The sequence below is a fragment of the Pleurodeles waltl genome, chromosome 6, assembly GCF_031143425.1.
Source record: "Pleurodeles waltl isolate 20211129_DDA chromosome 6, aPleWal1.hap1.20221129, whole genome shotgun sequence".
Classification (NCBI taxonomy): domain Eukaryota; kingdom Metazoa; phylum Chordata; class Amphibia; order Caudata; family Salamandridae; genus Pleurodeles; species Pleurodeles waltl.
The window spans coordinates 438,258,145-438,285,694 of NC_090445.1; the positions used below are offsets into that span (position 1 = coordinate 438,258,145).

Below are 27,550 nucleotides of genomic sequence, written 5' to 3' on the forward strand. Positions count from 1 at the left end.
GTGTATATTCACACATCCATAAACCATTAAAGTTGTTACCAACAACATGATAGGCCTCATTTTCATCACACAAGATCTTCAAGTGGTAGGAAGATAGGCAGCCAATGGACTTACCACTCTACTTCGTAGTATAATAGAAGGGCTGGAAGAGAGAATTCAAAACCACTAGTTGGGAGCATTGCCAGAAACAAATGATGCAAACGTCTTCTTTGGAGAAATTATTTTCAGTTCAGAAATAGTATATTTTCTGGCCGAAAGTCTCAATCAGGTGCCCCAGAGCTGCATTCCTTCCCAGCTCAATAGCATATTAATAGCACTGGGTGCAAGAATTCATGAGAGTCCTCTGCAGGAGTGCCAAGAGGACCAGTGAAATTATATTTCAGCAAACTAGTATGATGAACTGATTGTCACTGGCACCTTTGAAATCTTTTGTCTGTTTCTGACAAAGGATCTGTATTAGAAGAGTTCAGTTCGAGCCATCACACTCAACTCATCTCAACCAATAAAGATGGATGCCATTAAGTTGATATAAACAAGCTTAGGGGTGTTCATTTTGCCTTAAATCATTTCAGTTTTACTGACTGTGCTTTCTAAATCCATATTTTAATGGAAAGATTTCTATGATTTTTGTAAGCGTTTGTAATATTAGAAGTGTGGGAGGGTTATGTATAACATAACCAGCACATTATAAAAACGTTTTGATTTGTTGGTTGCTGTTATATGGATTTCCAATAATATGATTTTTTACAAAATTGGAAAGTTATTTAGGATGTTATTTTTGGGAAATCTGTGCTCTCCGTAGAAAATCATTACTCAGTGTATGGCACTATGGAAATGAAAACCACATTGAGTAATCATACAGAAGATATTCTTCAGTGATTTAGAATCATTTTCACCAGGCTAGAATGACAGCTCGGTATAGATCCCTTTGATCAGAGTATCAAGAATCTGCTACCTGAACGACCATAGAAAGTGATCAGGTGTTCATCTGCGCTTACATTTGTACCTAAGTCTCACACTACAAGGGCTAACCTCAAATAAAACTTTTCTATTTGGGTGAAAATTCAAAATGCCAAGACTTCGCATCCAGATAGCAAGAAACCGGATCCAGATGGCATTCCATACATGCATGTGTTCCCTCTACAGCTAGATCTCTATCCTGACCTGTAGGATTAAGTAATTATCTTGGAGTACAGCAGACCCTTTCTCAAGTTCATTATCTTGAGATGAAGGAGAGAGGGCCCATAATTATTGTCTATATGTAGGAAGCCAGCAAAACTCCCCTGTTCAGGTCAGGGGCGTGAAAGGTATGACTGTGTTGTTCGAAACGTGTTGCAACTCTTTTTTTATTGCTGTATTGTTTGAGTCTGGAAGCCCGCAGTGATCCTTACACATAATACATGGTGGAACCTAGGAAGTCCATCAGCCTGCTGGAAGACAGATCCAGTGTTCTTTTGTTTATTAGAAAACCCAGCTCTTGCAAGATGTAAATTGCTTATCTTCAGTACCAAATGCAAACACCACAGTCCGGGGCTATGAACATTATTAACAAGGGAGATGACCATCCCACTGGACCCTGAGATGGGCCTCTTCAAGCATTATAAGTTGTGTGAAGCCCCAAAGGGCAAAGAATAGGCGAGGAAAGAGAACCTTGAATTCCCATATCTGAGCCTGTCAGGCAAATTGAAAAAACCACTGGTAAAGGCCGACGATTGATATAAAAAGATAGGCATTCTGATTTCTAGTCTGGCCATCCACTTGCCTTCACTCAGCAGGTTCCCTTAGCAGGTGCATGCCTTCCATTTTAAAATGTCTGTACACAGTCCAGGCATTGACTTCTCTTTGATTCATCACATGCTTTAACACTTGTCTTTTTTCTTGATCAAGAAAATGCTCTTTGATAACTGCCTGATGAAGAAAATAATTTTGATTGGCTCTTTGTCCAATACGTCTTTGATCTCTTGTTCTACTAATTCTTACACGTCAGCTTAAAGAAGATGGGAACTGCCCTAGGTGATTTACGAAAGTGTAGTTACAATTGTATATGTGATTTCCTTTTGAACTGATAAGTGCTCTATTGGAGAAGGGGCTTTGTTTGGAATTACTGTATAACACTACATGATTTCGGAATATGTTTTTTGTCTGGCTTTCGAGATAAAAAAAACATGCATAGTACACATACAGAATGGGACTTTAAATCAGTGGGCCTAATCCATTGGTATGTTAAATTTCCATTCACATTTTGCTCCCACCACCACAGCATAGAGCATGGGGCAGTGGGTCAACCTACGGTCGTCCATTGGCTCCCTTTAATTTGAGTGACTGCACAAAGCCTGTGCGCATTGTTTTCATCCAACTAAAAATAGTTAATTTCTCTTCAGTGACAAAGCTGGTTCAGAGTACGTTTTTTATGTATATTATATTTTGTATATCTTGTCTCCTTCATGGACAGCAATAATAAGAAAATGCACCACAAAAATAACGTTTTTGTTTAAAAAAAAAAAGCATAACTAGTGAAACAGCCATATCCGTGAATGTTTTTTTTTAATGTAATATTTTTATTGCAAGCATATGGAGGCTATGTGTAGGTGGTGGCATCAATTTTCTTTCTCTATCTGTGGCATAGGCTTACAATGAAAAAATTACACTAGCTTGCCAAGACCAGACCGATTGGATTTGCCAACGCCTGTTTTGAAAGTGTACACATTTATAAATATGATGTATGCAAAACATTAAATGCATTTGTAAAGAGATTTTTTTGTAAATAAAACATCTTCCACTTTTTTATATATATATGTGAAGTAAAATGTTAATGAAATCATGACTATCCTATTGTTTATAAATACGTGAGAGCGTCCATAACAATGGTTCGTAAAAACAATGGCTCGTAATACAGAGAGATTGCAAGAAAATATTGTTACAAATAGTATCGATCGCCTTGTCTCGTTCGTTTACAGGTATTGCATGTTTCCAAGTTCTGCACGTTTCCTTTTCTTTCTTCTACTGGCATCATTGTAATGTTTTCCGTTCTCTGGGTCTATGCCTTTTTACTTCTCACTGTCTCCTTTCTGCAGGGCATCTGTCTTTCGTCTTCTCTGCCTATAACTTGCTTTGATCAGCTCTTTCCCACTTCACTTACTCTTTCTTCTCACTGTCACGTGTATTTTTTTCTCTCATCCTTCTTTTTTCTCCTTGAATTTCTCCCATCGTTTTGCATCTGACCCTTGTCTCTACCAACCCACTCTGCACTGACCTCGCCCTTCTTTCATTGTTGCAACCCCATCATGCCCTTCCCACTCTGTTTCCTTTTATTACCTATTGAGAGTCAGTCCTTTCTCTATCCACATATATGGCACCCTCTTCTCTGCACTTTTTCCCCATCCTCCTAAGCTTTTCTTGCATTCTGTGTGTTAAACCATATTCTTTCCTTCACTTTCAGTTCCCTTGCATCCAGCTCATTATTCATGTTCCTTAACTCCCCGTTTTCCTTTTCTTGTGTACTTGAGCTCCCCATTGTGCACTCCTCTTTCTACGGCCTCTGTGGCCTTTCCTCCTGTACTGCTCATCTTTATCTCTGTTTCTGCATTTATCCGTCCCATCTACTTCATCTCTGCCCTTACCCCTTCCATTCAGTGTATCCTCTCTAATTTGTCTGTGGTTTGCTTTCTTTTTGTATTCATGCAGCCCTTAAATGCTACCCAAGCCTACGGGCCAAACCTGCAGTACATTGTATATTGGCGGCAGCGAAACACTGGCGAGAGCTGGAGTAACGTCACTGTGAGGAGCCCGAAGCATGTGGTCTGGCAGACACCTGTCTATGTACCTTATGACATCAAGGTGCAGGCAAAGAATGAATTTGGGACTGGTCCTGAGCCTCAGCTGGTGATCGGCTATTCTGGGGAAGACTGTGAGTATCTATGGATCTTGGTGTACGGCAAGGGTTTACAGGTAGCATTATCTTTGTCTCTCCCAGGACAGCAAAGCCTCTTCGTCCTTTTGGGCTACAGTGTGTTCTACAGACCTCGAAAAGATTTAAATCGGATACGTGCCTGGAGGATCCATTGGTTTCTTTTTGTGTGTCTTTTCGCTGAGGTTCAGTAGGCCCTTTATGCTAAATTTCTTTCAAAGCAAAGAGCTTTGGAGTTTTGTGCAGTAATTTTAAGGTAAGTGAGGTGGTGTCAGCGAGCTGCTTTTACTATCCAAGTCCGCAATTGTAGTCTGATTGCTGACAGGATATAATTTAAGGGATCAGATAGGTTGGTATTATACTCTTGTAGTATAGCATGTGCTGACCAAGAATCGGAAGTGGGGTTAGGGCATCACTCACAAAAAGTGGACTTTGATGCTTGTAGTGAGTGACAGAGTTTGAGCGGACGGTAGGTTTGGGGTGAATTCGGCTTCATATACTAAGTGTCAGAATTATTCCAGCACGTTCCCAGAACACCTTCAGAAACATTCTTTTAAAATACTATTATGCTTTAAAAATCACAAACCGAGGAAACGTCCGTGCAGTCTTTTATATTAAGCTTCTTAAAGCAAAGGCTGGTTAAGCCCTCAAAATGCTGAATTGAGGATGTTGACTCTTCACAGTGAACCTCCAGGTGTCTATTATCATATTCCAATATAACCTTTGCACGGGAAATTGTAGACCAGTTTAAAGGTGAGTTTTTGTATTTTGCTCTAAAGTTTACTGTGAGAACTTTCTCCAAATGCCTGGCAAACGTTGCTCCTCATATTAGGAGACAGGTCATCTCCGTCTACCCGTGTTTGAAAGGCTGACTGATCAAGTAGTGCACCTACAAAACAGAGGTGCAGGCTGACAAATTCGCCGCGTTCTACTGCCTCGCATGAAGCAGCATCTGTTCCTCAAGGATGCCGTTTCTGACGACGCCTCTGAAATGGATGTGGGCATAATTTCAAGGTGAATTTCAGATAAGACGAAACTCACCGGGATCTTTTTTGCCTTAGAAGTGAAATTAGAGTTGCTCAGCAGACAAAACGAAAAGCGGCCAAAAGGCCAACACCCGTTGTTTTTCGGAGCATTGTGAGGGGATTGACAATGTAAATACCGTAATGATAACTGCCCGACCACTCAGTGCTCTTGAAAGAAACGTTCTCAGCAGCGAAGACTGCCTGTAGCTCTTGCCTCAGGAGCTTCGTGGCACTGTTGCAGGGAGGCATCATACCCTTGCTCTCCTGCTGGGAAACTTGCTTTCATGCTCTGCCAGGGCTTGGGCAGTGTAATTGATTACGTGCAATTACTGTTGATGTAATTACATTGTTCGTCCCCTGAGAGTGGAGGTCTGCACAAGTATTTCCTGTTCGTACATTCCTCAGTGCGTGAAATGAAGAATTCTTATGCTGCAGAGCGTTCAGTCTGCCTGTTTTTTTAATCTAGGGGCGACGGATGTGAAACCAGTGGAAATGGGTGGAATTGGCTGAAAGCAGCACACATGCATTTGAGCTAACATTAGAGAAACAATACAGTTAAAGAGAATCATTTGCTCGTATGTTGCTTTTGTGTTATTAAAATAGCAACAACCAACTTCTAGTGAGACGCAGTGCTCACAGTGGTATTGGGGAGGCAGCAACATCTCACTTAGATAGATACCCATTTCTGACAGCCTGTTATATTGCCACCTCTAATGCAGGTGTATTCATTTTTTGAGAGACAGTCAAATGAAACATTACAGTACATACACGGATTTTGTCAGATGGATCACAATCCAAAAGAGAACAAATATACTGGTGTTGCATCTGGTTGTTAACATTTCACTATCAACTAAACACATAGCAACAAGTCACATAGCTGATTAATTAAATAACATTAAGATGATGCCCCATTCTGGGACAAGTCTGAAGGTGGCAGTTCATCCTCCCGAAGCATGACTGTCATTAAACGCCACTCATGAATGTTCTCAAGGACCTTTTCATCTGTAGGCACCATTTGTATTCATATTTCTTCTGCCAACAGCCTCTCTCTGAGATCTTTGTACCACATCTGTATCAGAGGGCCGCTGGTTTGGTTCCAGTGTATCAGAAGCGTATGCTTGGCCAATAATAGCACCTGTTACGTAATTCTGTACTGGATTATACTCTTTTATGGTATAGGACATAAGTCCAGTATACGGTGCCAAAGTGCTTTTTCAACCTTTAAAAATAGTATTTTGGCTAGGTCTTCCAACACTCAAGCCTTAATATTCATTAATCACCGAGCATGACCATATCATGTGGAAAAAATCTGCCCCTGCATGTGTACGTCACAGGCACACTGCTCTGTGTGTAGAGTAGGTTATTTTAAGGACATAAGGAGTTAAATATGTACGATGTAAGAGTTTAAACTGTGAGAGACCAAATTGAGCATTACTTTTGATACCACCTTATTGGTATCCTATTATTCTATCTCAGTCTCGATTTGCAGTCAAGGCTCTGATGCCTGCCTCCCGTTTTGCCTACATTGTCAGGGGGTTATGTATCCTGTCCTTCAATAATATCGTATAGAGTACAGAAACACATATGCCCACAGCCTGAAGTTGTATAATGGCATTTGATGTATGTGATTCTACGGGTTGTCCTACAAAGCCAGGACAACTCCTACGTACTGATGTGGTTAACTTAGCAAATGTAAAAATCTGGTCCAGACCAATCTGAAACCTCTCCTTGGCTTCCTCAAACGTAAGAAACTGATCATTCTTACATAGTTATCGCATCTTGTAATATCTACCTTCAATCTATCTGGTTTGTGCAGTCCTTGCCAAGGTGCAGAACTCTGGGTGACTCCAAAGTGCCAGGACCCTGGCCAGGAGGCTTCTGCACCTTGCACTGCCTGTTGTCATTTTTAATGCATGTTCGATGGCATGTGTAGCTGCAGATACACATGCTTTGCATAAGTCCGCCATCTAGTGTTGGGCTTGGAGTGTTACAAGTTGTTTTTCTTCAGTGAAAGTTTTCAAGTCACACAATTGAGTGACTCATTCTCTCTGTGATAGTGTGCATGGGCATTGAGTCGTTTGTTAGATTGTTTTCTTTCTGCCGTCGGGTTTGGATGTGTTTCCTCTCGCTCCGGTAGATCTCGGTTCGGTACTATCTGAACTTCTCTCTTCTTTTCTATAAATGTCAGTATAGCTCTTGATCGGGTTTTCCAATCTCACATTCGATCCGATTGTAATCGTCGGGGTTGATTACATGCCCCTTATGGGCGAACTCACCCTTCTTGGGCCTACTTCGACACGTGTTAGTCAAACAATGTTAGGCTGATGATACGGACTCAGTTTTGCTTTTGCCCTCTGTGTCACGCCAAGTTTTCATACACCGATCAGCACTCGGTGTGCAATCCCTGTCTCTCTCTGGATCACAGATAAGGCTTGTCGATCCTTTTGTTCAAAGAAGACTGTTATGGATCAAAGAGCACGTCAGTTGGAGATGGCATCCAAGTTGTCGGAACAAACGACCAACATCTTCAGAGAAGAACATGCACAAGAGGAATTGACACATCACGTGACTGTTTCTGTCGCAGACTCCGATTCAGATCGAGATTCCGATGTCGACAGCCAATTCATCCCATCGGTTCAGTACATGAATACATCAGCCCCTTCTCATCAAACAAAGACAACCAAAAAGACTTCAGCACTGGTCTTGGGTCCCCCACTGCTTGCCAGCTATGGTCGGACACAAAAAGTACAATCGGATGACCAACCCTCGGGTTCGGCGCTGAAACACAAGGCCAAAGTGCATTCGGCACCGACAAAACAGCTTGCCACACCTGTTTCGGGATCGAGCCAAAAATCAGAGACTTCCACCTTGGAGCCGAAAAACTAACAACACTTTCAAAGCCAACTTTTTTGGACCGACTCAACATTCGGTATCCAGACTTTCTGAGCTGAAACCAATGGGTGGAAAATATGCTCCAGTTACTGAGGAGTCTTCTGATTTAAGGCCCATATTAGAAGTAATGGACACTGAACAGCGAAAAATCCACATACATAAGGACACAGGAAAAATCATAGCATCTCCTCCTGTTTTTATTAGGGCTCAATTGCCACCCGACTCTATAGTCGTTAGTGCAGTAAGAAAGAGAGCAACTAGCCAATCTTCAGGGGATGTTCCTCCTCCAGACAAGGAAAGTCGTAAAATTGACGCAGCTGGAAACCATTGGACAACTGCAAACTCTCAAGCACTGTTGGCAAGATATGATAGAGCTCATTTGGACCAAATGGAAGACTTTTTACAGTACCTTCCTCCAGAACACCAAAAAAGGGCACAACAGATAGTAACAGAAGGGAAAGCCATTTCTAATAATCAAATTAGATCTGATATTGATGCAGCAGACACAGCAGCAAGAGGTATCAACACTAGAGTCATCATTAGAAGGCAAGCATGGTTAAGGGCTTCAGGGTTAAGTCAGAAATTCAACAGGCAGTGTTGAAAATGCCATTTGATTAGCAGCATCTATTTGGACCAGAGGTTGACACCGCAATAGAAAAGCTGAAAAAGACTCTGATACAGCTAAAGCTGCGGGTGCCCTTCGTACTACACCCACTCTGGGGAACTTTTCGTAAGACATAGTTTAGAGGTGGTTTCAAACCATCAACCTCAGAGCCATCCACATCCCAACAGAAACAAGGATCACATTTTTACATCAGCGGCTCCTACAGAGGGTCCTTCAGAGGCTCTTGCAGAGGGAATAATTATAGAGGGAAAGGTAAATCTACTGCCCCAAGAGGTTCTTCCACCTCAACCAAACAGTGACTTTTTACAGATCCCCACACAGCATACATCTCCTGTGGGAGGAAGACTGGAAAATGTTTACCCACAATAGCACAACATTACTACAGGTCAATGGGTTCTATCAATTATTTACCTAGAACTTATCTCTACTCCACCAAACATTCCCCCTCGCTCGCACAAACTTACTCTGGAACATCTCAATTTATTAAAACAGGAGGTACAGTCACTACTCCTCAAAGGTGCCATTGAGATGGTACCTATATCCCAACAAGGGTCAGGAGCATATTCACTATACTTCCTCATACCAAAGAAAGATGGTATTCTCAGACCAATCTTAGATCTCAGACCCCTCAATCAGTACATTCTGTCTGAAGACTTTCACATGGTCACTGTATAGGACATCATTCCCCTGCTCCAAAAACAAGATTACATGACAGCATTAGATCTAAAAGATGCTTATTTCCACATTCCCATATATCCAGCACATTGGAAGTTTCTAAGATTTGTTATAGCAGGGAAGCACTACCAATTCAAAGTACTACCCTTCAGAGTAACAACAGCACCAAGGGTATTCAGCAAATGCCTGGCAGTAGTTGCAGCATTCCTCAGAAGACAACACATACTTGTCTTTCCGTATCTGGACGCCTTGCTCATAAAACCCAGTACAATTCAAACCTGTCAACAGCACACACAGTGTACAGTGGACACCCTACACATCCTAGGATTCACAATCAGTTATCAAAAGTCTCACCTGCAGCCTGCACAAATACAGCCATATCTAGGAGCAATTCTGAACACTCAAACAGCATTAGCATACCCAAACCCACTGAGAATTCAACCTTTTCACAATCTCATATCTCAACTACAATACACCTACACTTACACAGTGATGTTGATCATTAAACTATTGGGAATGATGGCATCATGCATAGCAATAGTTCCCAATGCACGCCTACACATGAGACCACTACAACAGTGTCTTTCACAACAATGGCACAGGGTCATATTCAGGATCTAGTGTTGTTGGACCACCAGACTTATCACTTACTGCAATGGTAGAATCACACCAACTTATTAAAAGGGTGGCCCTTTCAGGATCCTGTGCCACAGACCATAATCACAACAGATGCATCAATGATAGGTTGGGGAGCCCATCTCAACAACCTTACCATACAAGGGGAATGGGACTCAATTCAACAAACTTATCACATAAACCATTGGAATTACTAGCAGTGTTCCTAGCACTCAAAGCTTTTCAAACACAAATCAAACACAAGACAGTATTGATAAGGACAGACAACATGACCACAATGCATTATCTGCAATAACAGAGGGGGAGGCACTCATCTCAATGGTCCCTGTTGGCACAGACAATTTCTAAATGGGCACTTTACAATCATATTTAATTATTAGCGGAGTATATTCCAGGGATACACAATCAGCTAGCAGATCTCTTAAGCAGGACGAGGCAACAAGTACAAGAATGGGAGATTCACTGACTAGTAAATCAACAATACTTCCAAATGTGGAGAACCTCAGACATAGACCCCCTTTGCCACAATCGAAAACGCCCAAACTTCGCATCCAGATTCCCACACCCTCAATCCAAGGGCAATGCTCCATGGATTAGCTGGTCAGGGATATTTGCTTACACTTTTCTGCCTCTCCCACTACTTCCATTTCTGGTCAACAAGATCCGTCACACCTCCCTCACTATGATACTCATAGCTCCCACCTGGGCACCTCAACACTGGTACACAACACTATTGGACCTGTCTGTAGTACCACATCACAAGCTAACAAAGAGACCAAACCTATTTACCCAGAACAAAGGTCAGATCAGGCATCCCAACCCAGTATGCTCAACCTTGCAATTTTACCCCTGAGGTCATAGAATTTGGCTATCCCCGCTTCCATCTGCATGTATAATTATTCTAAAGGAAGCATGCAAGCCTACAACTGGACAGTGTTATGTAGCTAAAACATTTTGTATATTACTGTCAACCCAAAAAATATTAACCCACTTAAAGCACCCATACAGGATATTGTCTGTTATTTGCTTCATTTACAAAAAACAAATCTTGCATATTCCTCTAATAAAATTAATTTAACAACAATAGCTGCTTACCTCCAAAACAGGCAGCATACTTCTGTTATAAAAGCTTTTATGGAACGCCTTAAAATAATTATTCCACCAAGAGCTCCACCAGCTCCTTCCTGGAATCTTAGCATCGTGCTCACAAGACTTATGGCTCCACTATTTCAACCCATGCATTCTTGCTCTCTCCAGTTTTTGTCATGGAAGGTTGCTTTCTTAGTAGCAATTGCTTCCTTAAGAAGGGTTAGTGAAATTCAATAATTCACTGTAGAAGAACCTTTTTTTCAAATTCACAAGAATAAAATAGTCCTTAGGACAAACCCTAAATTCCTACCAAAGGTAGTTTCACCATTTCATATCAATCAGTGGAATTGCCTTCTTTCCACAGCCAGATTCAGTTGCTGAAAGAGCTCTTCTACCCTTGATGTTAAAAGGGCACTCATGCATTATATAGATAGAACAACATTTTTCAGAAAGTCTAAACAACTCTGTGGCTTTTCAACAACCTCACAAGGGTAATCCTATTTCAAAACAAGGATTATCCAGATGGATAGTAAAGTGTATTCAAACTTGCTATCTTAAAGCACATTCTACTAGAAAGAAAGGAGCTTCAATGTCATTCTTAGGAAATATACCAATGGCAGATATATGTAAAGCAGCCACATGGTCCACATCACACATTTATTAAACACCACTGTGTGGATGTATTATCTCGCCAGAAAGCAAATGTTGGACAGGCAGTACTTAAAACTTTATTTCAAACTACTCCAACAGGCCAGCCACCGCTAATGTTTTTTGGGGGGGAGTGGCTGCTTTACAGTCTATGCAAAGCATGTGTATCTGCAGCTACACATGCTATTGAACGGAAAATGTTACTTCTGTTTGTGGCATGTAGTGCTGCAGATTCACATGCGCCCTCCCTCCTCCCCAGAAGCGGGTAGCCGTTGTGGTACTTTATTTGTAAATATGTATATACACTGCATATATACATTGCATGTACATAACCATTTCTACACTCTTTACTTTTCCCTCCTGCGGGAAAACAATCTAACAAAGGACTTGATGCCCATGTGCACTATCACCGAGAGGAGTCACTCGATCTCGTGACTCTAAAAACTTCTTTGAAGAAAAACAGCTTGTAACACTCCGAGCCCAACACTAGATGGCGGACTTATGCAAAGCATGTGAATCTGCAGCACTACATGCCTCAAACAGATGTCTACAGGGTAAGTAACATTTTACTTATTAAACAACTATTTTTGTGATTATCTCTAAATTAGATAAACAGAGCCAACATTTGGCAGACTGTCATAAGTGTCAGTGCCGAGCACCAGAAACTACCCCCTCAAACGAAGCACTCTAGTGCTCCCAAACCTGAGGCATCAGCCCTATCCGGTATAGAGTTCTCTGAGGATCGTGTCGTATAGTCAGATGTAACCCACCAGTAGTGGGACTCCATAATATTACATACATTCTAATATGAAAGTACATTCTCCACAGGAGCTATTCAGACTTTTCCATCCCCGCCTTTGCCTCTCCCAAAAGTGTCCTGTTCCTAGTCCAGTTTGTAGTCAGTATTTCCCAGTATGGGAGTATGTAGGAAAGGGAACATTGTTGACCTCTTTTTCCAGTACCCTGTCCCATCCTGCAAAGGCCCTTGTGACTAAGGAGGAATAGAACTACCAACCCTGGATTTTTTTGTGACGTCTTCCCTGCACCACCTACCTCAAGTGCATTATCTGCTTATGTTTGATATGGTCACCCACAGTCTACCACATATTGAAGTTGTCCCGTCTGAACTGTGTGATGTCAGGTGCCTAGGCCATCCTCATTTGATGTTTTTTGTATCAAGTTTCTGGCTAGTCTGCACATTTTCTCTGCCGACACAGTCATCCACCATAGTTTACACATTGTGAAGAGTTGAGGCCTGAGGTCAAAGAGGACATTTTTGACAGTGGAATAGGATTCTAGGGAGGTTGGCCATTTTTACTGTTGTTATTCTCCTACACTAGGATAGACATTACAAAACAAGACAGGCCCATTTCTTTTAACACCGTTAGAACTCCGCCCACCCTGCTTGCCAAAATGCTTGTAAAAAGATTGGCATCAATATTCTGGTGTAGTATTGGCCTGTGGGAACTAGAGAACATCTTGTCCTTTCTCACTTTGAGAATGACCAAGACGCAAGTATTCGTAGCATATGTTAGCTGCAGATACACATGCTGTGCACACTCCTGCCATCCATTGTTGACTCGGACTTTAACATTTGTTTTTCAACAGAGAGAGGCGTGACGTCGAGTCTCCACCTTCTTGAGAGAAGCACATGTCCAGCAGCTTCTTTGTTAAGATTGTTTGTTTTTCTGCCATTAGGTTTGGCCGGATTGCACCATTGCACTGTACAGCTTCCACTCCTAATGGTTTGGAAACAGCATCTATACCTCAGTCATGAGTTTGACAACTCATCAGCGTGTAGCAGAGCCAAGTTCTTCAGATGACGCAAGATTTCTACCCTCAACTTTGCAAAACTCCCTTCAAAGACCCATCCAGTATGTTCTGCTCCAGGTGATGGAGGGTTAAAATGACAATCTTTTCCATTAATGCCCCCAATGTGGGGTTAATTACACTTACTCAGACATACACAACGTCTACAATTGTTGCCTGATGCCGGAACGAAAAGAACAGGTCTTTGGAGGCTGCAGCCTGTTCAAAAACAAAAAGACACTTTGGACATGATGAGGCGGACGATTAGCCCATAATTTGCAGATGGCGGTGGAAGCAGAATTCTCACAAGAAGAAAAGGAACAACAACTTAAATTATTTGAGATGGCGAAGGGGATATGTCAGAAGGTGCCATCGTCGCCAGTCCACACTACATCAGTTTCAACAACTCCAACCAGCAAGAGGAAGACAAAGACTTGCTGCTCAGGGAGATAACACAAGAACAGAGACCATCGGGTCAGGTCCCAAGATGAGGACAACGTCACGGGCCATGAGTACTCAAGACCCACCACACATACATAAAGTAAGCAGCCAGCACTCCCAACATCACCATAGTGCGCCACAATCTTCGGGTGTTGGTCGACACCAAGAGTGTGCCTCGGAGCCAAGACAGGATAAGTCACTACTGGATCCAAGTTGGGTTACGGGCGATAGGGACAGGCATGGAGTCGACATACAGCAGCACTCAGTGCTAAAAACAACTGTTGGCTCCTGCACATAAGACAATGTCTACACCTCTCCATCCGCTGGCACAAATTAAAGCATCAGAGCTGAGCAAACACACAGTGCCGAAACACAAATCGACTCCGAAGAAGGTATTGGTGTACAGCCACAGCTCGGCTCTAAAGAAGGCTATGGCATTGGCCGCTTCAGCACCAAGACAGCATTCCTCTTCAGAGGCAAAACATGCTGAAAAGTAAATGGCAGCTAAAAAACCTGTTGCGTGTGACAATAAAGGGAATGTTTTCAAGAACCTTCGCAAGATCATAAAGGGAAAACATTTGCCAGAAAAATCACAAGAAAAAGGCAGGACACTGATGTACCTCAGCCATAAAGGTATCCTCTAACTCTTATCTGTGACCTACCTTCCATTCTCCCCAATCACACAAGGGGGAAGGGCACAACAGTTTCACCAGTTGTGGCCGAAGTAGCATCAGACCGGTGAGTGATGGATGTTATCTGAGAGGACTATTGCCAAGAGCTTAACAGTCACCCACCAAGTATTCCTTCACGCAAACAAATCCTCAACCCTTAGCAGGTGCACCTTCTCAAAGAAAGCTTTGCTGCAAAAGTAGGCCATAGAGCCTGTACCACACAGCCTCAAAGGCTATGGGGTGTACTCTCGATATTTTTTTAATCCCCAAAAAAGATGGGACGCTAAGACAAATACTGGATCAACGACCACTCAACTTACACATCTTGTCAGAACATTTCAACATGGTAACACTACAAGATATGATACCACACCTACAAAAAGGCGACTTCATAACAGCACTAGATCTGAAGGATGCATATTTTCATATATCAATTCACCCTGCACATCGCAGGTATTTCTGGTTTGTAGCTGGTTGTAATCATCAGTTTGTTCAGGGTGACAGCAGCCCCAGGGGTTTTCACAAAATGCCTAGCTGTGGTGGCAGTGCATTTAAGAAGACAGATTATTAATGTATTCCCATACCTGTATGATTGGATGATCAACAGCTCAAGCAAACAGAGGTGCCTACAGGGCAGATCCTTCTTGGACTCAATTCCTCAAGTGACTGTAACAACGGATGCATCACTCATTGGATGAGGAGCACACATGGAGTCCACCACAGTACAGGGGCTGTGGACTATTCACCAACAAACACTTCACATCAATGTCCTAGAGCTCATATCCATGCAAATGGCTCTCAAGGCTTTCCTCCTAATGTAGCTGGGAAGAATGTTGTGCGCAGACAATATGACTGCAGTGTATTACATTCAGAAATAAGGAGGAAAACATTCACTAAATCGTCTCAAATAGCACATGCCTTTTGGTATTGGGCTATTCCTCACAACTTTCACCTTCTAGCAGAATATCATCCAGGGATGGACACTTCAATAGCGGACCAACTAAGCAGGACACAACAGCAAGTCCACAAATGGGAACTCCAACCACAAGTCCTACACACGTGCTTCCAGCATCAGGGAACTGCAGAAATAGACTTATTCACCACCAAAGAAAATGCCTAAGCTTTGCCTCCAGAAACGTTTTGTACATTATTGTATTGCTCACAACACAGACCCTTGCACACCCTACAGTGCAACAGCTAGTGTGCTATTTGCTACACCTACAAAAGTCACACTTGGCATACACTTTCATAGGACTGCATCTACCAGCCATTGCAGCTTATGTGTAAAATCTCAAACAACAGTCACTTTTTTGAATACCGGTAATCAAAGCTTTTTTGGAAGGTTTAAAAAGAGTAATTCCACCATGTACATCTCCTGTACTGTCATGGAACTTATACATGGTGCTTACACGACTTATGTCCACACTTTTTGAACCACTTCATTCATGTCCTTTGCAATTCCTGTCTTGAAAGGTAGCTTTCATTGTAGCTATAGCTTCTCTAAGAAGAGTTTGTGAAATTCATGTATTAACCATTGAAGAACCTTGTATCAAGTTTTCCCGGATAAGGTACACTTACGCACTAATCCAAAATTCCTTCCAAAGGTCATCTCTCCTTTTCACTTAAATCAAACACTAGATCTGCCAGTTCTCTTTCCAAAACCAGAAACAGTGGCAGAACTGGGCCTTCATACACTAGATGTGAAAGGGGCCCTCATGTGCTACAGTAAAAGAACTGATCAATTAAGAAAGACACAGCAGCTATTTGTAGCTTTCTCAAATCCTAGGAAAGGTAATCCCATCTCGAAAAAAGGTCTTGATTATCAAATGTATCCAAATTTGCAATATAAAAGCAAAAATAAATCTGCCAGCAGTTCCAAGGGCATATTCTACAAGAACGAATGGTGCCTCAATGGCTGTTCTTAAACTATTCAACTATTAGACATCTATAAAGAAGATACATGAACAAATCCACATACATTTACAAACCACTACTGTGTGGATTTTCATGCCAGACAGCAATCTCTGGTAGGGCAAACAGTCCTATGTACATTATTGCAAACAACTACATCATCTAATGCCTAAAGCCACCGCCAGAGGACTACTGCTTTACAGTCTATGCATTGTTTGTGCGTCTTTAGCCAACAAATGTTACAAATGAGTATGTTACTTACCGTATAAGCATCTATTCACAGTGTGTAGTGCTGTAGATTCACATGCTCCCTCCCACCTCCCCCACTGATATCACACGTGTTCAACAGCAATTGTTGTAGTATCATAAAATACTCTTTCCTCACTCACCAGGGAACAAATTGAACAATCTAACAAAGAAGCAGTTGGACATGCACTTTCTCTCAAGGAGGTGGTGACTTGACTTCACACCAGTAATGAAAAGACTCTTTCAAGAAAAAACAACTTGTAAAGTCCAAACACAACACTAGATGACCGGAGTGTGCATAGCTTGTGAATCTGCAGCACTACATGCTACGTGTACAGGGCAAGTATCATATTCCTTACGGCCTGCATAACCAAAGTCTTTAACTGGAAGAAAGGCAAATGTCTTAAGCTCTACACCAACAAGACAGAAGTAGTGATTTCAGCAAGAACACCTTACCATTGGACTCCAGGTGGTGGCCAGCCGAAATCAGACGCACACCCAGGAACCTTGGATTAATAATCAACAGCAAACTGGACATGACCGCACACATCAGCACTGGATCTTGTTTACACTCTCTGTAGATGCTGAGGAAGATCTTCAAACTACTCCCAAACAACACTAAAAACTGTCTGCTTTAGTCACCAGCAAGTTGGACTATGGGAAAACCCTCAATGCTGAGATCATTTAGCAACTCACTAGAAGACTACAGACCATCCAGAACTTGACAGCCAGACTCATTCTCAACCTCCCACACAGAACTGACATCACACAGCACTTCAGGGACCTCCACTGGCTCCTGATAAACAAATGTGCTCATTTCAAAATCCTCACACATGTTCAAGGCACTACGCAACTTACCCGAACAGTCCCGCCTCCTTCCATCAATCACCCAGACACTTCTGCTCTGCAGGGTTCTTACTTGCACACATCTCATGCATGCACAGAACTAGACGTGGAGGAAAGGTGCTCTCTCACATTGCTCCTAAAGTGTTGAACAGCCTCCCACTCCACATCAGAGCCTCCTCTTCTCTTGGATTCCAAAAGGGGCTGTTATTTAAATTAAACAATATAGCATAGGCAGAGCTAGACACACACACATGCACAGCGCCATGATTCCCTCACAAATGATAGAGAGCTTTACAAATACACTTACCTTAGCATTTTATGTGATCATAACCTGCAACAGCAAATTGGTAATCCCTTTGGTTTAAGTGAATGAGTTAAATCAGTGAGTTAGCAGAGTCCACAAAACACTTTTAATTTCCTTGTTTTGAATCTGGAGATTGCAGTGATGACCTCATTTACCTGTGTTGGTCTGTCTAGACCGGGTATTTTCTCATCTGTGAATCACTGTTCTTGGACATCTGCAGGGTGCTTTTCTATTTCGGAGAGAGGTATTTCTGAGTAAAATGGTAAATCGAAGTAAGAGGAATGTTGAATTCACCAGATATCTTTCAGTTCAAACCACATTCCCCCCTCCTTCAATAGCATCCTTGTTTGACTAAATCTCAAGGTAGCCCTATCTCACATTTTATCCATTACTATATGTAGTTCTCCCCCCCTTAATATCCCACAAAAACTTCTTCTGACCAGAGCTAAGGGAATCCAGGGCCATATGTACTAAAGGTGTGGTCTACCGACTTATTGTGACTAATATATTTGGAGAGCTGAACTATGTACTCATACATTCTTTTACAAAATACAGATGCAGAAGGGGTCACAAATTTACCTGCCTTATGAGTATTCATTTGGCAGGTCGTACAATTTGACTCCCTCAAATTGGCTGCAAAGATGGAGATGGTGCCTGCAAGGGACACCGGTTTCCAGTGCCTGTCTTTGCTTTCCAAACTGAAAACTTTATATTAAAAAAAACAGCCTGATTTCAATAAGGAAAAGGGGGCTTCGTTATTTTCCTTTAAAAAAAAAAATAATAATTCAGTTTTTTTTAAAAGCGTAATTGAAAGTTCATTGGTCTCATAGGTACTCACCCTTAAGCTGCCATCCCAGTTCTCAAGTTCCTTTTGTGACTGAGTTTCCACTCCAATTTAGGAATCAATAACATATCAGTTGTTTGCTACTTGAATTACTCTAAAAAGAAAAAAACTTTTCTGTATCGTATAATGGGTGTGACACGTTTAAAAAAGCTTTAACCCTATCACAAACCCTCTGATTCACTGAACCGGAGGTCTTGCATCTGGTAGAAAGCGTACTTCATCTGTCCCATATTGAGGCCACTATGAAGGTGCCTTTCCCTACTGCCTTTCCCTACCCATTGAGCCATGTGTGGATAACCTCCTCAGGAAGGCCCGCACCAGTAGCACTGCTGTACCCAAACCCAGCCCCCTTGCTTGCTTTCAAGATCTCTAGTCACTGCCGGCTTTCTAAGGTACCAGCAGCTTGCTTCTGTGTGGATGTTGCTAGAGCCTGCATGTCACGCAGCATGCACAAAGGGGCGATTCCTTCCTGTCTCCTTAACTATTATGCCAACCAACCACATTATCATTTGGCTCCATGCAGTCATCTCTTCCTCTACTTTCCTCTCTGTGCCCATGACCACCTCAACCCCTACACTCCTGATGTGGCCTTCACTGCATTATTATCTGGGCAATGCACATTCTTGGTAACTTTCAGGATTCCTCTTGCTTCACTCCAGTATTACGTTTGGCATTGCTGATCGTGTCAGGTAAAAATCCCCACATTGTGTGATTTGAGAAAGTCTGTGATCTGCCGGAAGGCACATGATATCTGCACCGTAGCCTCTGATACTGGTAAATATTGACCCTATGGCTCTCAAAAATAATATAATCTGCCTTCCTGGCCACTTTAATTGTTTTTTCATTGATCAGAAAGTGGTGAACCCTTAAAAGGATATCTGTGAGACCATTCCTTGCTATAGAGGGGCCTGACATTCAGTGCCAATCCACTTATATAGGAGTGCTGTCACCAGGGCTTTTTACCATACCAAATAGTCTCTGCACATAGCCTTCTGTATCCTTTCCCTCCCCTCCCTGTGGGATCCAAATTATTCTCACAGTTTTAGACTGGGAGCTGTTTTGCACGTCTCAAAGCTTTTCTTGGAGGGCATTATTGTGTTCCGGTATAGTGATGATCTCCTGTTTGAGGAATTTGAGGATGTATTGCTCCTCTGAAGCGTTGTCTCCTGCTTCCTCAAGGGAGAAGACCCTCTCCTCAGGGAGTTAATGTCTTTCCTGATATCCGAGACTCCTCTAATTTAAGCCTAAAAAAGCAGTAAAGTCATGATGGAGCCCCTTGAACAAATCCCATATAAACTATTTCATGATAGGGGCATCATAATCCCCAGCACCGAACATAGGATAGGGTCCACCTGTCTGCATCTTCTTCTTGTTGAGGTGAGGCCTTACACAGCTTGTCTTTAATAGAGTTATCTTTCCATCCCTTCATCATGGCCATGGCTCAGATGATCCTTGATTTCACATCCATGCTGTATCAATGGGTTTGAAAGTCGGGGCCTGAAGCAGCACCTTTCCTGCCTTTGAATGACAGCTCTCAGGTCTAGGAACTCAGCGTGAGCCTCAGTGCACTTAATTGACCTGTAATTAAAGAACCTCTTCGGATCTGTCCAGTGGGCCGAGCCATCCATTCCTCATGCTCACAGACAGAGGGCATGAGAGCTCTGAACCACGCCGCCCAGCTTTACTCCAGTTTATTCCCCTAGAATCGAAGCAGTTGGTTTTCCTGAGTTTTGGCTTACCTACTCATATTCAGTGGTCAGCCCTGCCTGACCTGGAGCTTACAGGCATGTGCACTTGCACCACCCCCCCCAGCAAAGCCAGCTGCATGAGGACATGTACATTTCATGTGAATCACATGAGGATGTGTACATCCATTTCTCTCGCGCCTGTCCTGAAGGCTCAGGCTCATTTCAATGAGGTGGCCTACATGCAGCCTTGAAAGTAGCCTAAGACCCAGTTCACTCATTCTATTCACCAGTGATGGCGGATAGTCACAGGCTCTCGTCCTGCCCTCTTCTCCATTGAAAGGTCCCCTTCACCCGAGAGGTGTACTATTTACCCAAGTCAGGCTTTTCTACCAAAACATTGCTATCCACAGTCTGTCAGTACTGCAATCCCCTGCCACACATCACGTCTCCTGGTGAATTTTCTCAGCGCTCTCTCTAAACCAAGGGACAGCCGGCAATCCCCAAGGAGTTGCTGCTGCTCCCGCTGGGGGTCTCCTTCATTGCCCCCATTCAGATCTTTTCACTTGAGCCTGCAGGTTGCTGTCTTCCCTACTCCACGTTGGGCCCAAAATGGCTAGTGAAGCTGCTGCAATCCACCTTTTTTCTGCTGCAATCCATTATTTCATCTGCAGCTTAGAGCTCTGCTTTCTCACTGACAGCTGTGAGGCTGTTTCTCAGATGGTTATTCTGTCAAATGGTGCAGAAAATAGGACAACAGAAATAAAAAGAAGGGACGTATATCTGGACCTGCAGGCATAAGTCTGTTGGAGTATGTTATTGAAGATGCCTACAATGAAGAACTACAATTCCAGGTAGAGCATATTTCCTTTCATTATGGTTATGGGAGATCCTTGCCATTCATGAATCAGTAGTTTTGCTTGCTCCTTGTGTGCTGATAGAATGTTATCAGCATAGGAGTGGGAGAGAGCATTGTGTTCTCTGTTGATCTTTAGAAGAAAGAGATATGTATTGAAGAATTCAAATGACAGGGTTGCTACTTCCGTGATTAGTTGTGAGCCAGACAGCAAGTGGCCCACTATGAATGAGTAGGAGAAAATACATAAACCAAGAGAATGTAAAGTTCAAGAGTTAAGCAATCATGATCTCCTGATTTATGATGTTGAAGGCCACCTGACGCTCAAGACATTTCAACAAACGTATCTTGCCTGTGTTACTGCCTTCAAAGAAGTTGAGAAGGCTATAATTACTAACCAGAGTGAAGAAGGCAGTTTTTATTCTTAGTTCGCCTATTTTTCATTATGTCGTTTTAACCCTGGACCTCTGCTCTGTTCCTGCTGCTCAGATCCCACAGCAGCCCCTACGGAAATCAAAATCCGGATCTTAAACAGCACTGCCATCGGCCTCCAGTGGACCCGCGTGCCAGCTACCTCCGTGCATGGGAATCTGTTGGAGTACAGAGTGAGATACTGCAACATCTGTTTACATCTTTTTACAGCCCACCCATAACCTGGCAAACCTAAGTAACCATATTTCTGCTAATCCTGATTAACCATCATCCCACTGACCCCGAAACAGCCGTAATTTGCTAACCTTAAGATGGTGTACTGACCACAACCCATAGCCAGAGGATGGCTAAAAGGCTACCATAGGAAATATATTCTTAGTGTTTATAATCCAAACCCCAGGTGGCTCAAGGAATGGAAACTTGGCATGATCACCTAGATGTGACCAAGGGTTTACTGCATGATATTGATTTTTTTCAGTTTATAGCTTTTGACACGTTCATCTACTATAGTTAAGCGCCTTTCTTACATCTATGGCAGTGCAGATTTTAGCATGAGTGATGTGGAATTTGCAAGAAAGGTGAAACAGCCATCACAACGCAGCTGCACCATGCATAGCCTTAACCACGCATGTGTTACACCGCATGCACCTTTACCACCCATAGTCTTAACCATGCATTTTTACCACGCATATGCCTTTACCACGCATGCCTTTACAACTAATTAAATTGTGAAGGCATGCATGGTAAGGAGATATGCGTGGTACTTGTGGTAAGGGCATATGTGTGGTAAAGGTGTGGTAAAAGCTATCAGCGTTGCAGGCCATAAAGAGGAAGCAGAAGGGTCTCTCCGTTTCCTCTTTATGACCAGCGCCGTGCTTCAGGAGAGCTGGCTCGTTGTGTGGAGTGTAAGGTAAGCGGAATGGGGGCAATGTTTTAGGGCTGGCGGGGTTAGGCTTTAGGGCTTGGGTCGGTTTTAGCACTCAGGGCGGGGAGGGTGGGTAATTTTTTTTAAAAGGTTGGGGCTTGGGGGTCACTCTGGGGTCTGGTTTTAGGATTCTGATTTTAGGTTTCAGGGCAAGAGGGGGTTCGGCTTTAGGGCTTGGAGTGGGAGGATGGTTTAAGGGTTCAGGGCAGGTGTTGGGTATTTTTTTTAAAGGGTTAGGGGTCAGGGTGTTGCGCTGGGGTCGGGGTTTAGGGCTCAGGGTGGGAGGGTTCAGCTTTAGGGCTTGGGGTCGGGACAGTTTTAGGCTTCAGGGCAGGGGTAGGATATGTTTTTTTTTAAACAGTGGGGGGTCGTTCAGGGGTCTTGTTTTAGGGCTCAGGGTTGGGAGGGTTCGGCTTCAGGGCGCAGGCTTCAGGACAGGGGTAGGGTATTTTTAAAAAAAGGCTGTTAGGGGGGTGCAGGGGTTCGGTTTTGGGGCTTAGGGCAGGGGTCAGGGAAAACCTTAACCACGTATATGCATTTAACATACATGCTTTTACAACTAATTGAGTTGTAAAGGCATGGCTTGTAAAGGCATATTTGTTATTAAGTTTATGCTTGGTTAAGGTTATGCATGGTTAAGGCATTTGCGTTGTATCAAATGCGTGGTAAAGGCTTGCGTTGCAACAGAATGCTTTTTTCTGTCATACAACCGCAAGAGAGAGGGGATGTCAGGAATGTGGATCATCACACAAATCACGACTCTTCCATGTTAGTAACTGTCTTGGTCCAGCCCCTGTGGGCTCCAAAGACCTCGGCCTGGGAGTCCATGGATATCTGGATGATACTGAGCTTTATTTAGTAAACTCAGATCATCTCACCTTTAAGATATTGCTGCTGTTGACGTTGAATATAGGACCTGGGTAGACTCCATTAAACTCTGCATTAATAGGCTGAAGACGAGAGATGTTTGAGCCTGTGAACCACACAGGACAATCTTCATTTTAAACCCTGAGTGTTATACATTTTTTCGTTGACACATTCCTGCTTCAGGAAAGGCTAAATATGTACTGATGGTGCTCATTAGCCACTTGTCCCTTCATCCTTTCGCTAAAATGACTGTATTATGACCGCTATTTAGAGTCAAACACTTTACTACCGAGGATTATGGGCCTGATTCTAACTTTGGAGGACGGTGTTAAACCGTCCCAAAAGTGGCGGATATACCACCTACCGTATTACGAGTTCCATAGGATATAATGGACTCGTAATACGGTAGGTGGTATATCCGCCACTTTTGGGACGGTTTAACACCGTCCTCCAAAGTTAGAATCAGGCCCTATGTCTGGACAGCTGTCTCGCTGTGTGACTGGACTGGAGTAATGCTCTCTTAATGAGGGCATGTACCTTTTGTATAGAGGCTCTTGATTTAGTCATGTTATGAATCAGCACATTAGTAGAGGCTTAGACCTCGTGTGCTACAACTCTGTGCCTGGTTGTGCTGTGTATGGTTAAATACCTGAAAGCAGAATTGTCTGGCCAAAGCCAGGAAGACACTTGGGTTCCTTAATAAACTTGACTTGCTCATGCCCACATTTTGTGTCCCTCCTGTGCAGGGCATTTCTTTGCAACAATGGTGGCCGTCTTTTAAAATTACTTTCTACACTGGTTCAATTCTTTGTTGCATTTTCAGATTTTGTATTCTATTAAATTGTGCATTTTAAGGAGTTTTTTCTTCATTTAAACAGGTAAAGTGCCAAGCTTCAGAGTTTTGGTACAGAATAGGTGTTTCAAATTTTCATCTTCTGAGGCATATAAAAAGTACACTAATAGAAACTGCTTAAACAAGAAAGTAACATTCTCCAATCCAGAAGTCACATGGCCACTAAAGCATTGTGCGTTCTATTTTTAGAAATAGGGAATTCTCACACCCACAATTTAGCTGCCTTACCTCCGAGTGCTCTGCAGGAGGGATGGCACCGCTGTTGCATAGTCAGCTTTGTGAGACCATTTCATGGGTTTTAACCAATAATCTGTCTGTATTTTTATGGGATAGTGTTATAACCTTTACTTCACAGTTCAAAGTAATTACACTTTGAGTCTATGGAAAGGCGGGAAGAGTAAAATTACTATGACCTGTTTACTGATGGTGAACGAGGCCTTCCAGAAATATGCTTTAAGTATTGGATACATTATGTAAATGAGATATCAGTAGTCTCTCTTGTGGGAAGAGTGAACTAAATGCCACTATTCCTGGGATTGTCATAAAGGCATATAGGCTTCCAGTATGATCCCTTGGGCTGCCCACTCAGTTATCACTCAGTGTTGTAACTGTCTACTGGGGCTTGTTTGCAATAGTTCTGTGCAGTGGCAGTTTTCAAAGTGTGTCTAGCCGACCTCATTTTTTAAGGGGAACAACGGTTACATAGTGTGGCCAACCTGCAAATATATTCCAGACAAACTTGATGTGGCCAGATGGGTCACAGCAACTCACACACTTCTAATCATCACTTTGTGCTTCATACCACTTCTGTCCAGGGTGATATTTGTTCACTTCAATGAGCCAGTCCCTCCTCTCTGTCACTTATTTTTAAATGATTAAAGGTTACTAACAGCATGGTCGTGAAAAGGCAGAGGGATCTGAGCACCCTTTGGTTGGGTTCTTCCAAGGTTCATGTAATTGCAAAACTTCTTGGCCACGTGGACTGTGACTGGTGAGGCTTGAATGTTGGTATTTGTAAGTATATGAATGTGAGAAGCATCCTCATGCTGTGCTGAAAACTTGTGGATACAGGTGAGATATGTATAATGTATGTGTGTATTTGTGCATGCACATCTAGTGGCACACTTTTTTAACACCGCCATGGGCACCTTAAAATTGACAATACAAGTTAAAAGCTTTGCCAGTATAACTTTTTTCAAACTGAAAAAAACAAAAGCAGCTGGGCAAATAGGTCAGGCAGGCCTACTGAGAGAAAACACCTGCACTTTTCTATAATTTATCAGGTTGAAACTGGAATCCCAGAGACCACAGCTGTTGCAATTAACGGAGAGTTCAGTTTTCTGCATAGAGACAGTATTTATTTTCCTAGGTGCAAGGTGCCTAGGTTACGTACAGTGATTTTTTTGTACTTCCCTTTTACCGCATACACATTCATGCCCTTCATGTGGTAGGTAGAAGTCGGAAAACGTTCCTCATGATCCCAGTATTTGATTTGCTGCCATTTGACAAGCGTGATTGAGCTCTAGCTTCAATTAGCACTCGGATGTAGTGTAGTGGTACTGCAGTTATCAAATTCTAAAGTTGCATTAATCTTCCCTATCATCTCTATCCTGTTCCTACCATGTGTGAATCTTGAGGGTGCACCCAATGAAGATCAAAACTTCATGCTTGATCAGCATGAACGGGGAACCAGAATCTGCCATGATCCAGACATTCTTTTTATTAATACATATGATGGAATCAAATCAAATCAAATCATTAACATTTATATAGCGCGCTACTCACCCGTGCGGGTCTCAAGGAGCTAGGGGGAAGGGGGGGGGGGGGGGGTTACTGCTGCTCGAAAAGCCAGGTTTTAAGGAGTCTCCGGAATGCGGAGTGGTCCTAGGTGGTCCTGAGGCTGGTGGGGAGGGTGTTCCAGGTCTTGGCTGCCAGGAAGGAGAAGGACCTCCCACCCACCGTGGAGCAGCGGATGCGAGGGACGGCAGCGAGCGCGAGGCCAGAGGAACGGAGGCGACAGGTGGGGGCGTAGAAGCTGAGGCGACGGTTGAGGTATTCCGGTCCCTTGTTGTGGAGGGCTTTGTGTGCGTGGGTGAGAAGTCGGAAGGTGATCCTTTTGCTGACTGGGAGCCAATGCAGGTTTCTCAGGTGTGCGGAGATGTGGCTGTTGCGGGGTACGTCGAGGATGAGGCGGGCTGAGGCGTTTTGAATACGTTGCAGGCGTTTTTGGAGTTTAGCGGTGGTCCCAGCATAGAGAGTGTTGCCGTAGTCCAGGCGGCTCGTGACGAGGGCGTGGGTCACGGTTTTTCTAGTGCCGGCGGGGATCCAGCGGAAGATCTTGCGGAGCATGCGGAGGGTGAGGAAGCAGGCAGAGGACACAGCTTGACTTGCTTGGTCATGGTGAGAAGAGGGTCCAAGATGAAGCCGAGGTTGCGGGCGTGGTCTGAGGGGGTCGGTGCGGTGCCAAGGGCCGTGGGCCACCAGGAGTCGTCCCAAGCGGACGGGGTGTTGCCGAGGATGAGGACCTCCGTTTTGTCAGAGTTCAACTTTAGGCGGCTGAGCCTCATCCAATCTGCGATGTCCTTCATGCCCTCTTGTAGGTTGGTCTTGGCGCTGGCGGGGTCCTTAGTGAGGGAGAGTATAAGTTGGGTGTCGTCGGCGTAGGAGGTGATGATGATGTCGTGCTTGCGTACGATGTCGGCGAGGGGGCTCATGTAGACATTGAAGAGTGTCGGGCTGAGCGATGAGCCTTGAGGTACGCCGCAGATGATCTCGGTGGGGTCTGAGCGAAACGGTGGGAGGTAAACTCTTTGAGAGCGGTTTGAGAGGAAGGAGGCAATCCAGTCCATGGCCTGTCCTTGGATCCCGGTGGAGCAGAGGTGGGTTATTAGGGTGCGGTGACAGACGGTGTCGAAGGCAGCCGAGAGGTCGAGGAGGATGAGGGCGACTGTTTCACCGTTGTACATCAGGGTTCTGATGTCGTCTGTGACTGAGATGAGGGCGGTTTCAGTGCTGTGGTTGGTTCGGAATCCGGTTTGTGAGGGGTCGAGCAGGTTGTTGTCTTCCAGGAAGGTGGTAAGCTGTTTGTTGACGGTCTTCTCTATTGCCTTGGCAGGGAAGGGGAGGAGCGAGATGGGGCGGAAGTTTTTCAGGTCGCTAGGGTCAGCCGTAGGTTTCTTTAGTAGGGCGTTGACTTCGGCGTGTTTCCAGCTTTCGGGGAAGGTAGCAGAAGAAAATTAAGAGTTGATGACGGCCTGGAGGTGCGGGGCAATGATGTTGTCGGCTTTATTGAAGATGAAGTGAGGGCAGGGGTCCGATGGGGCGCCGGAGTGGATAGAGTTCATGGTGGTTTTGGTTTCTTCA

General features: G+C 43.6%; 1 protein-coding gene across 7 annotated transcripts in view; it reads left to right on the plus strand.

Annotated features, from left to right (window-relative positions):
• Nucleotides 1-27,550, plus strand: part of NFASC (neurofascin) — a 733,849-nt gene that overhangs the window by 537,495 nt on the left and 168,804 nt on the right. For 6 of the 7 annotated variants that reach the window (XM_069238515.1, XM_069238519.1, XM_069238520.1 and 3 more), the window contains one exon: nucleotides 3,685-3,907. In XM_069238515.1, coding sequence (XP_069094616.1) covers nucleotides 3,685-3,907 — 223 coding nt within the window. Of the gene's footprint in view, nucleotides 1-3,684; nucleotides 3,908-21,599; nucleotides 21,716-27,550 lie in introns of all 7 variants that reach the window. The other variant, XM_069238522.1, reaches the window with a different exon arrangement.